This window comes from Podarcis vaucheri (genome assembly GCF_965113315.1).
Source record: "Podarcis vaucheri genome assembly, chromosome: 5".
NCBI classification, from domain to species: Eukaryota; Metazoa; Chordata; class Lepidosauria; order Squamata; family Lacertidae; genus Podarcis; species Podarcis vaucheri.
In genome coordinates, this window is record NC_138763.1 from 23,091,388 (window position 1) to 23,103,493 (window position 12,106).

Here is a 12,106-nt window from a genome sequence, read left to right on the forward strand (position 1 = left end):
CCACCTGACCCCCCACACTCTTGATATTTGCACCCCCACATTGGAGCAGAAAATGGCCTGTTTTGTATTTATTATTTTTTCTTTATCATCATGACAACAGCATGTTGATTTTCTGCCTCAGGTGCCAAGACTATTCTTGGGCTAAGTGTCTCTTAGGGATCTTTTCAGCTGAATCACAATCACTTCTGTTAGGTCTGCAGCTGGTCTCCCAGAAGGCAAAGTTACAGAGAAAGCGCTCGTTATTTCTGTTGCCAAACACAGCCTTCATTAACTTGGTGGCTTCTAAGTGTCTTGAACTACAATTCCCATCAGCCTTAGCCAGCTGGCTGGGGCTGATGGGAGTTGTAGTTCAAAATGTTTGAAGTCTATCAGGTTGGTGAAGGCTGGCTTCACTCTTAAAACTTAGACATAACAGCCTGCAGGTGACAAAGTGCTTGTAAAAGTCATTTGTGGCTGCCTAAGATTTTGGCACTTTATTTCACTCCCTGCAGCATTTCCTCCTGTCACAGTGTTCCACTTACTGGATTAGTCCCGTAATCAGTCATTGTCTTTCCCCACTGCATATAACCTCTCTTACATGCAGCAAATAAAATAAGCCTTAGACAATTTGTGGAAGGAAAAGAAATATCTCCATGTAGCAGGGTTTTCCCCCCTTGCCATTCTCCTGAATTTAAATGTTCTTCAAATGGCACTTCCGTGTCACTATTGCTTCTTTGAAATAATTTAAAATATTGATCAGAAGGAGATAGCTTAAGTATAGGAGATGACAGGGAAAACTCATTCTTAAATGTCCTTTTTTTACACCTTTAGTTAAGGCTTAAAATTGGGTTGTCAGGCCTTTAGTGCAATACAGGTGCCTTGTTTAAGGACTCAAAGTAATCTCCTCTTAAGGGAATGTGCCACCATAATGCCCTCGGTGAAGTCTTCATTTTAGTCCATTACTATGTTGGCATAACCAAAGAACTGCATCAGGGGAAACAGCCTCTCAGTCACCTTTTGTGTTTCTGGCCTTTTACCTTATCTGCTGGGGTGGAATCACCAGGAAGACTGCATTGTAATAATGATAAGAATAAAACTATCCGGCTGCAAAAGATTGTGTCTTTGATCTACAGAGGCAAGTTCTCTTTAGAGTGGGTGCCGAAAGCTTGAGTTTGACAAATGTTATGGTTTAATTAGAAATTGCATGTTGGCACCAGGAATAGCCAGACCCAAGTGTATGCTAGGGTAGTCAGAGATGTGATGGACTCACTGATAAGCCTCTGTAAAAATGCTAGTTAAGTAGGCACACTTCCCGGGTTGTGTGTTAGACATTGTAATCCAAGCCAAATCAGCAAGTGTTAATGAAGTCAGAAAGACTTCTTTGTGAGGTGACCTCCTGGGGTGGGGAGAAACAATTAGGGGGTTCAGAGCATCAAAAGATTAGGTGTTCACACAACATAGGATCAAAGGATGTTAGAATGCAAATGTGAGGCATCCTCCTGTGTTAGAAAAGGAAAGCCTAGCCCTAGAAGCTATGGAGTGTGAGCCAGGAATGATGGAACCAGGAAGCAGAGAGGTTAAGCTGGGATGTTCCCTGCAGAGCAAGAGAGGTTGCAAAGAAGGGATGCTGATGCTCCTACTATGGAATAAGCTGGCGTGTTTTGGGCTGCTAGCCCCTCTGTTGAAGGTTCTAGGTTGCATGTATATGTAAATAAACCATATGTCATAAAGACACTATAGCCTCAATTGTACCAAAAGAAACACAAACCCTGCATGAGCGCCTGAAGTCTCACATACCGCTCAGCTGAGACTGAGGCAATTCATAACAGGTATAAATTAAAAGGATAAGCAGAACAATGGAAGCTCATCCCAAGTGTCCTGTAAAACCAGGAAACAGTTTATAAAACAGCATGGACTTAGTTCAGTAAATTAGCTCATAGGATGGAATCAATTCAATAATTTTTGTAAAGGTGTAAATTTAAATTTGGCAATAATAATAATAATAATAATAATAATAATAATGGCAGCTATATATCTCCAATGCTGCTGCTACAGAGCCTATTAACTACACATTCCCCACTTCTTGTCACCATTATTAGAAATCATTGCGAGGGCTTCTCAGCGGCACAATTTATTTCACCAACACTTGCAGGCACAGTTTCTTTTCTCCATTGCTATGCAGTGCTCTGCCACTTTTCATTTTTGCAGCTGAGCAGGCTTATTTTGGAAAACAACATAGGGCTCTAATCTACATGTGTCCCAAAGGAGACACTGAATAGTGGAGTGAACGCTCCAATGGACTGGAATATTCCCACTATGGGGAACATCTGCCAGAATTTTGCAGGGGTCTTCAAAGTGCTCTTGTAAGTTGCACAGTGTTGAAGCGCCAATGCTCTGATTTAAAAAGAAATAGAGCCTATACATTCTATACATGTGTACTCAGAGGTCCTAGTATGTTCAGTGGGGCCTACTCCCCACTGTTAAGATTGCAACAACAATGGCAGGAATTGTGCTTAGAGCAAAAAATAAATGACAAATTCCCCTATTCTAAATTCTTTGTTGTGGTTGCTTTTCAGTCCAATACAGGTGAGTTCTGAAGCTGCGCTGATTACTGAGTAGAGCAGTCAGGAGAGGCAGCTGTGTGTTGCTTTATTTCAATCACTCATCTAAGTGACCCTCAAAACACAGAACCCACCATCCAAATCTCCAAGGCACTTCTAAAGTCTTTGGGAAGCACTGTGTCTCTCAACAGGAGTTGCACCAGGGAGTAAAGTCCAGAATATTTGGGAGAACACAGACCTTGGCCCTTCCTTAATATTTGCCATGTTGCAATGAAATACACATGAAAACCTGCCCAGCATTCTTTTGGGGGGAGTGCTCCTCAAAGAAGGAACTTACCCCTACTGGCCCCCAATTGTTGGACTCATTAATACACACTGCTATTTTTCTTTCAGAGATTTAAGAAGTCACCCAACTAGAAATATACAGTGGTACCTCGGGTTACAGACGCTTCAGGTTACAGACTCCGCTAACCCAGAAGTAGTACCTCGGGTTAAGAACTTTACCTCAGGATGAGAATAGAAATCGCGCAGTGGCAGCGGGAGGCTCCATTAGCTAAAGTGGTACCTCAGGTTAAGAACAGTTTCAGGTTAAGAATGGACCTCCGGAACGAATTAAGTTCTTAACCCGAGGTACCACTGTACTTTGCTCTTTCTGTACCCTGCCTGATGTCCGCCACCACTGCCAGCAAGGCCAGCGGTCAGGAAAGATGGGAGAAACATCTGGAAGGCTGCATATCCCCTATGCTTGCTTTAGTGATACACAGCTGGAATACTGATGGGGGCAAGCGCCTTTCATGTGTCCAGCACACCATTTTGAAATACTGCAGAAGCAGAGCCAGCGTAAGGGATTATGTGAAGGACAGATGGTCCCCTTTCTTGGTGGACAGCAGCCAACTAGATTGGCAGTTACTCTCACTTGTCACACATCTGAAGCAGCAAGCCAGGTTAGGAGGGGCGAGATAAGCTGTGCAGCACACTCAGCTCTGTCCTCTAGCACGTTGCCACCCGCCGAAAGATCTGCTTAGCAGCCTCTCCCACCCCGAGCCCGGAAAAGTCCCCTCATAGGTCTTCTCCCTTATAACCTCCCTTCAGCTCATGTTCAAGCAAGAAAGACAAGTTTTAAAACCTGAAACCTGAAACCCATGTATTTACTAGCTTGGAGTAGCTATCAAATGTCAACAACTTGGACCCTGTTGCCCACCATCACGGGCCGATGTCATGGAGAGAAAGAGAGGCCAGTTTTGTCAAGCCAACCTTACAACGCGAATGTAAGAAATGGGTGGCGCAATCCTGCTGAGAGATGTTCCATTGAATTCAATGGGACTCACTCCCAGGAAAAATAATAATCTAGGATTGTAGCCTCTTAACCACTGTTTTAGCATAACATAGAGAACATAGAAAGGTGTGGAGAGGAGTGCCTAAGAAACTACGAAGATAATACCATGTTATCTGTGTAACCAAACACTACTGGGGATATGTTGCCAGTAGGAGAGGTCTTGTGTTCATAGTAATTTGTAGCTGGTGCCTGAGGTTATCGACTGAGCCCATGTTGGAGCTGAATTGCGAATCAGGTCTGCTAAGCTCACAACTCACGCTCCTCACTGCCCTGACCTCAAAATGTATTCTTCATATCCCTGTCAGTGGTCCACAGGTGTCTTTTCTCTTCAGGAACATGTTTAAAAAGGTATTTTAATTGGATCGCAGAGCCATTTAATGCCAGAGGTGCTGTCCATTAAATTCCAGGTTCTGAAAAGATGTTCTGAAGTGCATGAAAAGCACAAATCCCTTTTCTTTTATGTATGATCATTCCTTTGCCGGAATGGACTCTGTACATTCTGTCATCTGTGGTTTGCCTTTTAATTAAAAAGACATATAAGAAATAAGACACAGCCAAATCTCTCCCCCCCCCAAGTTGTAGTTAAATGAAACTTTGCTTACCTCGTCTGAAATTTGACCTCCAAACGTGACCCACGTCCCTAGGAAGAAACACAGTGATTTGTTACTCTTTAGGGCTTTCCTTTAATATATGAAACACATAATAATTAGGAAACTTTCCCTCAGAGAATCTCCCCAAGCTGATTTGTTCGACGAGCTTTTTCCTAATGAGAACGTACTCCAAGGATGTTGAATGCTTTCAATTTAATTGCCTGACAAGCGACAGTGGCCGGGTTTCCGTTACTTAAACAGCCTTGTCATAGCTAGGTAGGGATTTCTCCTTTCTGAATAGGACATGGATGAAATGTTTCGATAGGAAGAGATTACAGTCAGTCAGTGAATGCACCGCTCCTGTTAGCAATTATGGGTAAGTCAGTATGAAAAAGAACCCATGGTGCAGCTAGAAGCTAGATTTGATCAGACATCCGCTCCACATGGCAGTTCCCACATTAACTGCTCTGCGCAGAATTTCTGAATAGGCGCAAGTCAAGCTCACTTAATTCAGTTTGCAGTGCAGTCCTCTACATACCTTGTTAGGAGCAAACCCCATTGAGTTAAATGGGGTTTACTCACAGGTGAGAGAGTGCAGAAGCAAGCCTTCCCCTTCATAGCAACCTCTGAATGTTTTGGAGTACAACATCCTTCAGTCCCAGCCAGCACCCAGTCAGCTCCCAAAAGCACATTGAGGTCATGGATGTTGTAGTCTAAAAGGTCAGAAGAAGGTTAAACCACAGAGCCTAGGACTTGCCGATCAGAAGGTCGGCGGTTCGAATCCCCGCGACAGGGTGAGCTCCCGTTGCTCAGTCCCAACTCCTGCCCACCCAGCAGTTCGAAAGCACGTCAAAGTGCAAATAGATAAATAGGTACCGCTCTGGCAGGAAGGTAAATGGCGTTTCCATGCGCTGGTTTGGTTCGCCAGAAGCAGCTTAGTCATGCTGGCCACATGACCTGGAAGCTGTACGCTGGCTCCCTTGGCCAATAAAGCGAGATGAGCGTCGCAACTCTGGAGTCAGTCACGACTGGACCTAATGGTCAGGGGTCCCTTTACCTTTTAAGGATTGAGTCACGGAGCCCTATTGGTCAGTTTATGCGAGTGAAAACTTCAAGAACATACTTGCAGCAGTTACACAGCTGGCTTCTGTATGTGCCGCTAGATCTGCAATCAGCCATTACAGATTCATTTTACTCTGGTAGGTGGGGGGGGGGAGAGTATGATCTTGTATCCGATAACTCAGCTAGTAGAGAGAGCAGGATGTCGTGACGATGCATAGTTCCTGCCAGCGCTCATTGCCACCAGCTGTAGAGAGATAATACCCTGGGATTTGAAAAACCCAACTAGAGCTTGGATTATGCATATCATTGCATTGTAGGCAACATTAAACCTATTCAGGCACTGTGGAGAAAAATATATATACGTTGATAAACAGGCAAGGGAGATAAACCCGACAAAGCCCCACGCTCAGGCTTAAGCAATAGAGAAAGATTGAAGTTCTTCATGAGAGCCTCATTCTCTGGCAGGGGCAGCAGGAAGCCAATTGCTGCCTGTTGTGTCTTTCCTGCCCCCCCATAGCTGTCAACTTTTGGATTTGAAAATAAGGGATCAGCAGCCTCACCTGTCCCAGAGACAGTCTATGGCAGCCTTTCTCAACCTGTGGGTCCCCAGATGTTGTTGAACTACAACTCCCATTACCGCTGCTAGCTAGCAAGGCCAGAGCTCAGGAATGATGGGAGTTGTAGTCCAACGACATCTGGGGACCCACAGGTTGAGGCTGGTCTACGGGATATCTAACACTCCGGGGTAGCAGCGGGAAGCAGCAGGAAACGGCGCTGAAATAAGGGAATTTCCTGCAAAAAAGGAAAGGTTGACAGCTATGCCCCCCCCCTGCCAGCCACATACTGTACTGTGGTGAAGTCTATGGTGGGGAGTACAGCAATGGTGGATAAACTTGGTGTGGCTTGCCTTTCAGTGAGAACCTACACAATGTGCACTTCCTAAACCATTATGTGAATTGAAACTCAGTTGGTTAGAGCATGGCATTGGTAACATGAAGGTTTCAGGTTCGATCCCCTTATGGCAGAGGTTTTCAACCTTTTTTGAGTCCACGGCTCCCTTGACCAAGTGCATTCTTACTGTGGCACCCCTGTGGGGCTCAGGAGCCCAGTTATGCCACCCCTTGCCTGCAGAGCTGGCAACCTCTCACCCTTTTCAAACCCTTGTGGAGTGTTCCCTCAGCTGCTTCTCCTTTCCCCTCTCCTTGGGAGTCCTCTGGGCAGCTGCTGCTGCCATCCCTGGTCTCTGAAGAAGGAGAAGAAGAAGAGTTTGGATTTGATATCCTGCTTTATCACTACCCGAAGGAGTCTCAAAGCGGCTAACATTCTCCTTTCCCTTCCTCCCCCACAACAAACACTCTGTGAGGTGAGTGGGGCTGAGAGACTTCACAGAAGTGTGACTAGCCCAAGGTCACCCAGCAGCTGCATGTGGAGGAGCGGAGACGCGAACCCGGTTCACCAGGTTATGAGTCTATCGCTCTTAATCACCACACCACACTGGCTTTCCTCCCCTCCCCACCACAAAGTGAGGTCACTGTGGAGCTTATAGCCATGGCTGGTGCAATAAACAGCTGTGCAAGCCTTTGGGAGGCAGAGATGTGAGAGGGCATCAGAGGGAGGGAGGGAAGGAAAGAGGGACAGAGGCCAGTGTTGCCTGCGGCACTCCTGAATATCATTCAAGGCACCCCAGGGTGTCACGGCACACTGGTTCAAAACCACTGCCTCGTGGGACAGCTGCACTTTCCCGCATTGCAAGGGTTTATACAAGATGATCCTCAGGGTCCCTTCCAACTCTAGAATTCTTTGAAAGACAGCTATTTTCAGAAATTCACATTTCTCTGAATTTTGTGATGCAATTCTCCAACCCATAAAACCCCCCAGCATACAAAAGTGTATTTGTTAGAATAAAGTGTGCCTAAGAATTGGTGAAAATAACAGCAATGCATTGTAATAGGGAGAAATGCTGCGGGGGGGGGGGATATTTTGGGCAAAATTGTATACAAAAATACTGTGTCTTAAGAAAGTTCTGGAATGCAGATTAATGTTAATGAGGATGTCCTCCCCACAAAAGTTTGCAAACAGATGTGGAAAGGTGGCAAACTGAACTTATGATTGGGAAAAATGAGAAACGGAGAAAAACTGAAATTGATGTATGTGATGAGCAGACTTGTGCAGTCAGGGATCTACATTTGGGGGGAAGCCTATATGCACAGAGCAGGGTTCCCTTGTGTCCCCCAAATAGTAAATGGGGTGAGGGGAGGTCAGCATAGATGTGGCAGTAGGGGCAGGATCAGCAGACACAGCCCTCTTCTCTCGTCCGCAATATTGCAATCATGTGTGAAGGGGAATACATAGTTAACCTTAATACTAGATGTAACTCTTGCTTCATGGTGTCAAGATGAGTTTCGAGATTTCTGAAACCTCTCATCAAACATTAAGGTCATCATCCACTGAGAAGTTCTCCCGTCTAGGCCCCATGAGAATGATTGAGAGCTGTGCAAGATCACGCAAAATTCGCAACAGCTAATGGCACAATCATTCTGTTAATCTTTAAAGGTTCTGTGTTTGTTTTCCAGTAATGGATTAACTCAGCAACCTCCCTGGTAGTGAAAAGTGAGTGTGAGAATGATTTTTAAAATGAACATGTCTGCAATGTAGAAGAAATATTATTTTTCTCCGTAGTATTTTTCTAACTTCTCTTTATTATTTTAAATCTGTTTTTGCTCTTTAAAAAGTCCTATCACACACAAAAATCTCTCACCTGGAGCAAGCATTTTTGGGGGGATTTTGACAGTTGGGACAAAGTTGTGCGTTCTGTTGTTCAAGCTTGCCAACCAGTGCCCTAGTCATTTGTTAAGGGGTATCCTTTGCAGGTATGCAATATGCTAGTAATTCTCTCACTGTGTGATCTATCTATCTATCTACTGTATTTTTCGTTCAATAAGATGCACTCTTTCCCTCCTAAAAAGTAAGGGGAAATGTGTGTGCGTCTTATGGAGTGAATGCAGGCAGGAGGCTCTGCTCAGCACTCCCTTTAAAGAGTCGCGCAGAGCGTGTGTGCGGCTTTTGGGGGCTTTCCCCCGAGGAGGGAGAAGTGACTGAGGGGCTGCCCTCTGTCCCTTCCCACACCTCCCGGAAAAGCCAGCAAGAGTCGCTGCCAGGCTCTGCTCAATGCTCGCTTGTAAGGGCTCCCTTTCGTCCCTCATCCCGCTTTGCTGGGAAGCAAAGTGGGAGGAGGGACAGAAGGGTTTAAAGCAAGAAAAGCGAGAGCCGCTTACATGCTCTGCGCAGAATATTTTTTTTCTTGCTTTCCCCCTCTAAAAACTAGGTGCGTCTTATGGTCAGGTGTGAAAAATATGATATATATCATCTATCTATCATCTATCTATCTATCTATCTATCTATCTATCATCTATCTATCTATCATCTATCATCATCTGTCTATCTATCTATCTATCATCTATCTATATCTATATCTATCTATCTATCTATCTATCTATCTATCATCTATCTATCTATCTATCTATCTATCATCTATCTATATCTATCTATCTCTATATCTATCTATCTATCTATCTATCTATCTATCTATCTATCTATCTATCTATCATCTATCTATCATCTATCTATCTATCTATCTATCATATCTATCATATCTATCATCTATCTATCTATCTATCTATCTATCTATCTATCTATCATCTATCTATCTATCTATCTATCTATCATCTATCATCTATCTATCCATCCACACAACAGTTAACATATATAAAAACCAGTTAAAACAATAGCAGATATATAAAAAAATTTAAAAGATTCATATACAGTTTAAACAGCTCATGTATAAAATCAATTCAAATCCAATACAGATGCCAATTGAGATAAAGATCTTCATTCAGAAGATTTGCTCTGCTCTTGTTCATCAAATACCTAAAGCTGAAAAATACCACAGATGAGTAAGAGCTCAAACAGCCTTTGCTTCTGTCACCATCACTTCAGTTTGCACATCATGATGCAGAAGACAGGGTGCTGTAGTGTGAAAAAATGGGAAATTTAAAAATCACCCATGCTCTTTATCACCTAGTTACTGTGTCACTTTGATTCAATCATAGACGCAAAGCAGCCCCAAACATGTCTCGCTCAGAAATGCATGTGTGTTAATATGCGCATTATCAGATAGTTGGAAAGGCTTAATAAAATGAACCCCACCGCCTGACTCCTACCCTGTTCCCCATTTTGATCAAATAATGCTCAGGGCCGGTTGAAGACTTTTTGCCGCCTGAAGCAAAGGACAAGATGGGGCCTCTCTCATTTCAGCACAAAAGCTAACCCAATGGGCAGCTCCATCTTACTTGAACACTGGTGATGGGAGAGTATTCTTCACCAGAGCCAGGCCAGGTCATGTGGCATGCACAGCTCTCTCCTCCAAAAGAGGGGAATGGTTGGAGGGCTCAGGAGCAGCAGCCATGGGGCTGACAGCACAACCTCCAGCATCTGCTACCTGTGGCGATGGCTTCAACTTTACCTAATGGTAGGGCTGGCTGTGATCATGCCCTCCCCAGTCTTTTCAAAAAACAGTAGCTTGACGTTAGAAGGCTAGAAGAAAACCACAGTGCCACCTATGACAGCTGCTGCTTACCTGAATGGGCAGGGCACCAAGAGAGGTTGGGGCTTTGTACATGTTGCAGGAATTTATGTATAGGGTGGGGGGTTTGCCCCTCCAGCAGATATCATGCACATGCAGCCCACTACCAAAATCAGCACAATCACTTTTGTGACTTTTGCGATTTATCCCTACAAACACTTCATCAGTTTCTTTCTATCTATTCAAAGGGCCTTTGCTGCACGATACCAAATGTAACAATTCACTGATACTGGGTCACTGGGAAAATTTCAGAAATTCATATAGACATGTGAGTTCAGCTACTCAGCAGCCCCTCTGCCTGAGTGATAATTCCTGGCCTCCTGATACCTGAGTGCCAGCCAGGTAGCCATTCCAGAAATAACAAACCCAGATGAAGACAAAAGGGTGTGATTAACTTGGCTGGGAAACAGGGAAATGTAAAGATCTCTTTTGTTACACTTGATGGGTGTTTGGTGGAGGGCAAGGAGAGCCATGGGGCAGGGTCCAGGATGCTCAGATTACGGTGCTTGCACCAGACCTTCCCTTTCATGATGTAACCATGATGTATTAGTGATGTAGTTTGGAGGGGGGGATGTAACATGGGGATTAGCAGCTAATAAAAGTTTGGGTTCTCTTTTGTCTGGAGCTTCCATCTTGTTCCACCTTGTGGCAGGTGGGAGTCCTGTTGCGACAGTCTTCAATAAAGACCAAGCCTACTGGCTGGTGTTTTGCTCTAGTATTCCTGGCTGGTGTCCTTGTTTTTTTGTCCAAGGGAGCCCTCAGATTTCTCTGTTAACATACACCAGGAGGAGCACAGGATTTGTTCCCCTGGCACACCCATGCAGCCCCAGCCTAGGAAGCCAACAACAAACCTTGACTCCAGATCATGGTTTGTTTCCGGGAAAACAAAGCATGATTCTGTACTCACACCTTTTGACACGCCAAGGTACTTGGCTTGCAGCTCCTGCGTTCACAAGATGAGGAACAAAGTAGGAGTGATCTGTTCATTGCCAGTATGTCATAAACCATAGTCTACCATGGCATGTGAAAATTGGCAACCATAAAATTCCTTGCAGAATCACCATGCATCTCAGAAAATCTTGGCAAAAACAAAGACCCAAAGAAGATAAAAAATGGAAAAGGAAATATTAGTGGTGTCAACTCACAAAACCAACTAACCTGCCTGGCTAAATAACAATCCAGGAAAGAAAATCACATTTCAAAGCCTTAATGGTTTTCACTGTTAAATGGGTGAATTAAAATGGTATTGCTAACTTTATGAAGAAACCTTCCGACTGACCTTGTTAAATATCGCTGCACATTTCAAAAGGTTTAGGGTGACTTACTGTTTGGGTGCAGAGGCACAAAGGAAGAACAAGAAAAAAGTAATAATGGGCGCACTTTGTGGATTTAAGATAAGAATGTATGAATAGCAGAATGTATGGTCCTACTGAAGATAGGAGAAGGGGGAAGTAAGTTACCAAAATACCAAAGCATTTGGAGATAAACATGAATGTTGGAAGTATTCTGCACCTGCATGTTCCTGATGGGACAGTCTCTCTAACTAATGCCTGCTATTTACTCTAGCACTGGAGAAAGGCAGATTCACAATGCTAATATGATTCACTCTGTTAATTCCAATATTCAGCTGCATAGTTAAGCTTTGGAACTTGGAGAAATAGAGTTGATCATTAGTTACATTCTTGAGTAAAACTAGCCTCTCTGTGTATTTTATAAATTTGTCCACGGTCCCCTCATACAAGCCAGTTTGTTGTTGGAACATTTATTTGATCTTTATTTATGCTTATGCATTTTGATGCATTTTAATTTATTTGTGCATTGACATATGCACAAGGTTGTGCATTAGGTGAAAGCTAGCGTACCATACTGCAGCTAAGAAACTGAGATTTGAGCTAGAAACTCCAGCCTTCAAATGTCACCCCTGTAGGGACAGGCA

General features: G+C 44.0%; 1 protein-coding gene across 2 annotated transcripts in view; it reads right to left on the minus strand.

Annotated features, from left to right (window-relative positions):
• Nucleotides 1–12,106, minus strand: part of KCNAB1 (potassium voltage-gated channel subfamily A regulatory beta subunit 1) — a 225,662-nt gene that overhangs the window by 56,062 nt on the left and 157,494 nt on the right. For both annotated transcript variants that reach the window (XM_082224490.1, XM_082224491.1), the window contains exon 3: nucleotides 4,479–4,516. In XM_082224490.1, the coding sequence (XP_082080616.1) occupies nucleotides 4,479–4,516 (38 nt within the window). The remainder of the gene's footprint in view (nucleotides 1–4,478; nucleotides 4,517–12,106) is intronic.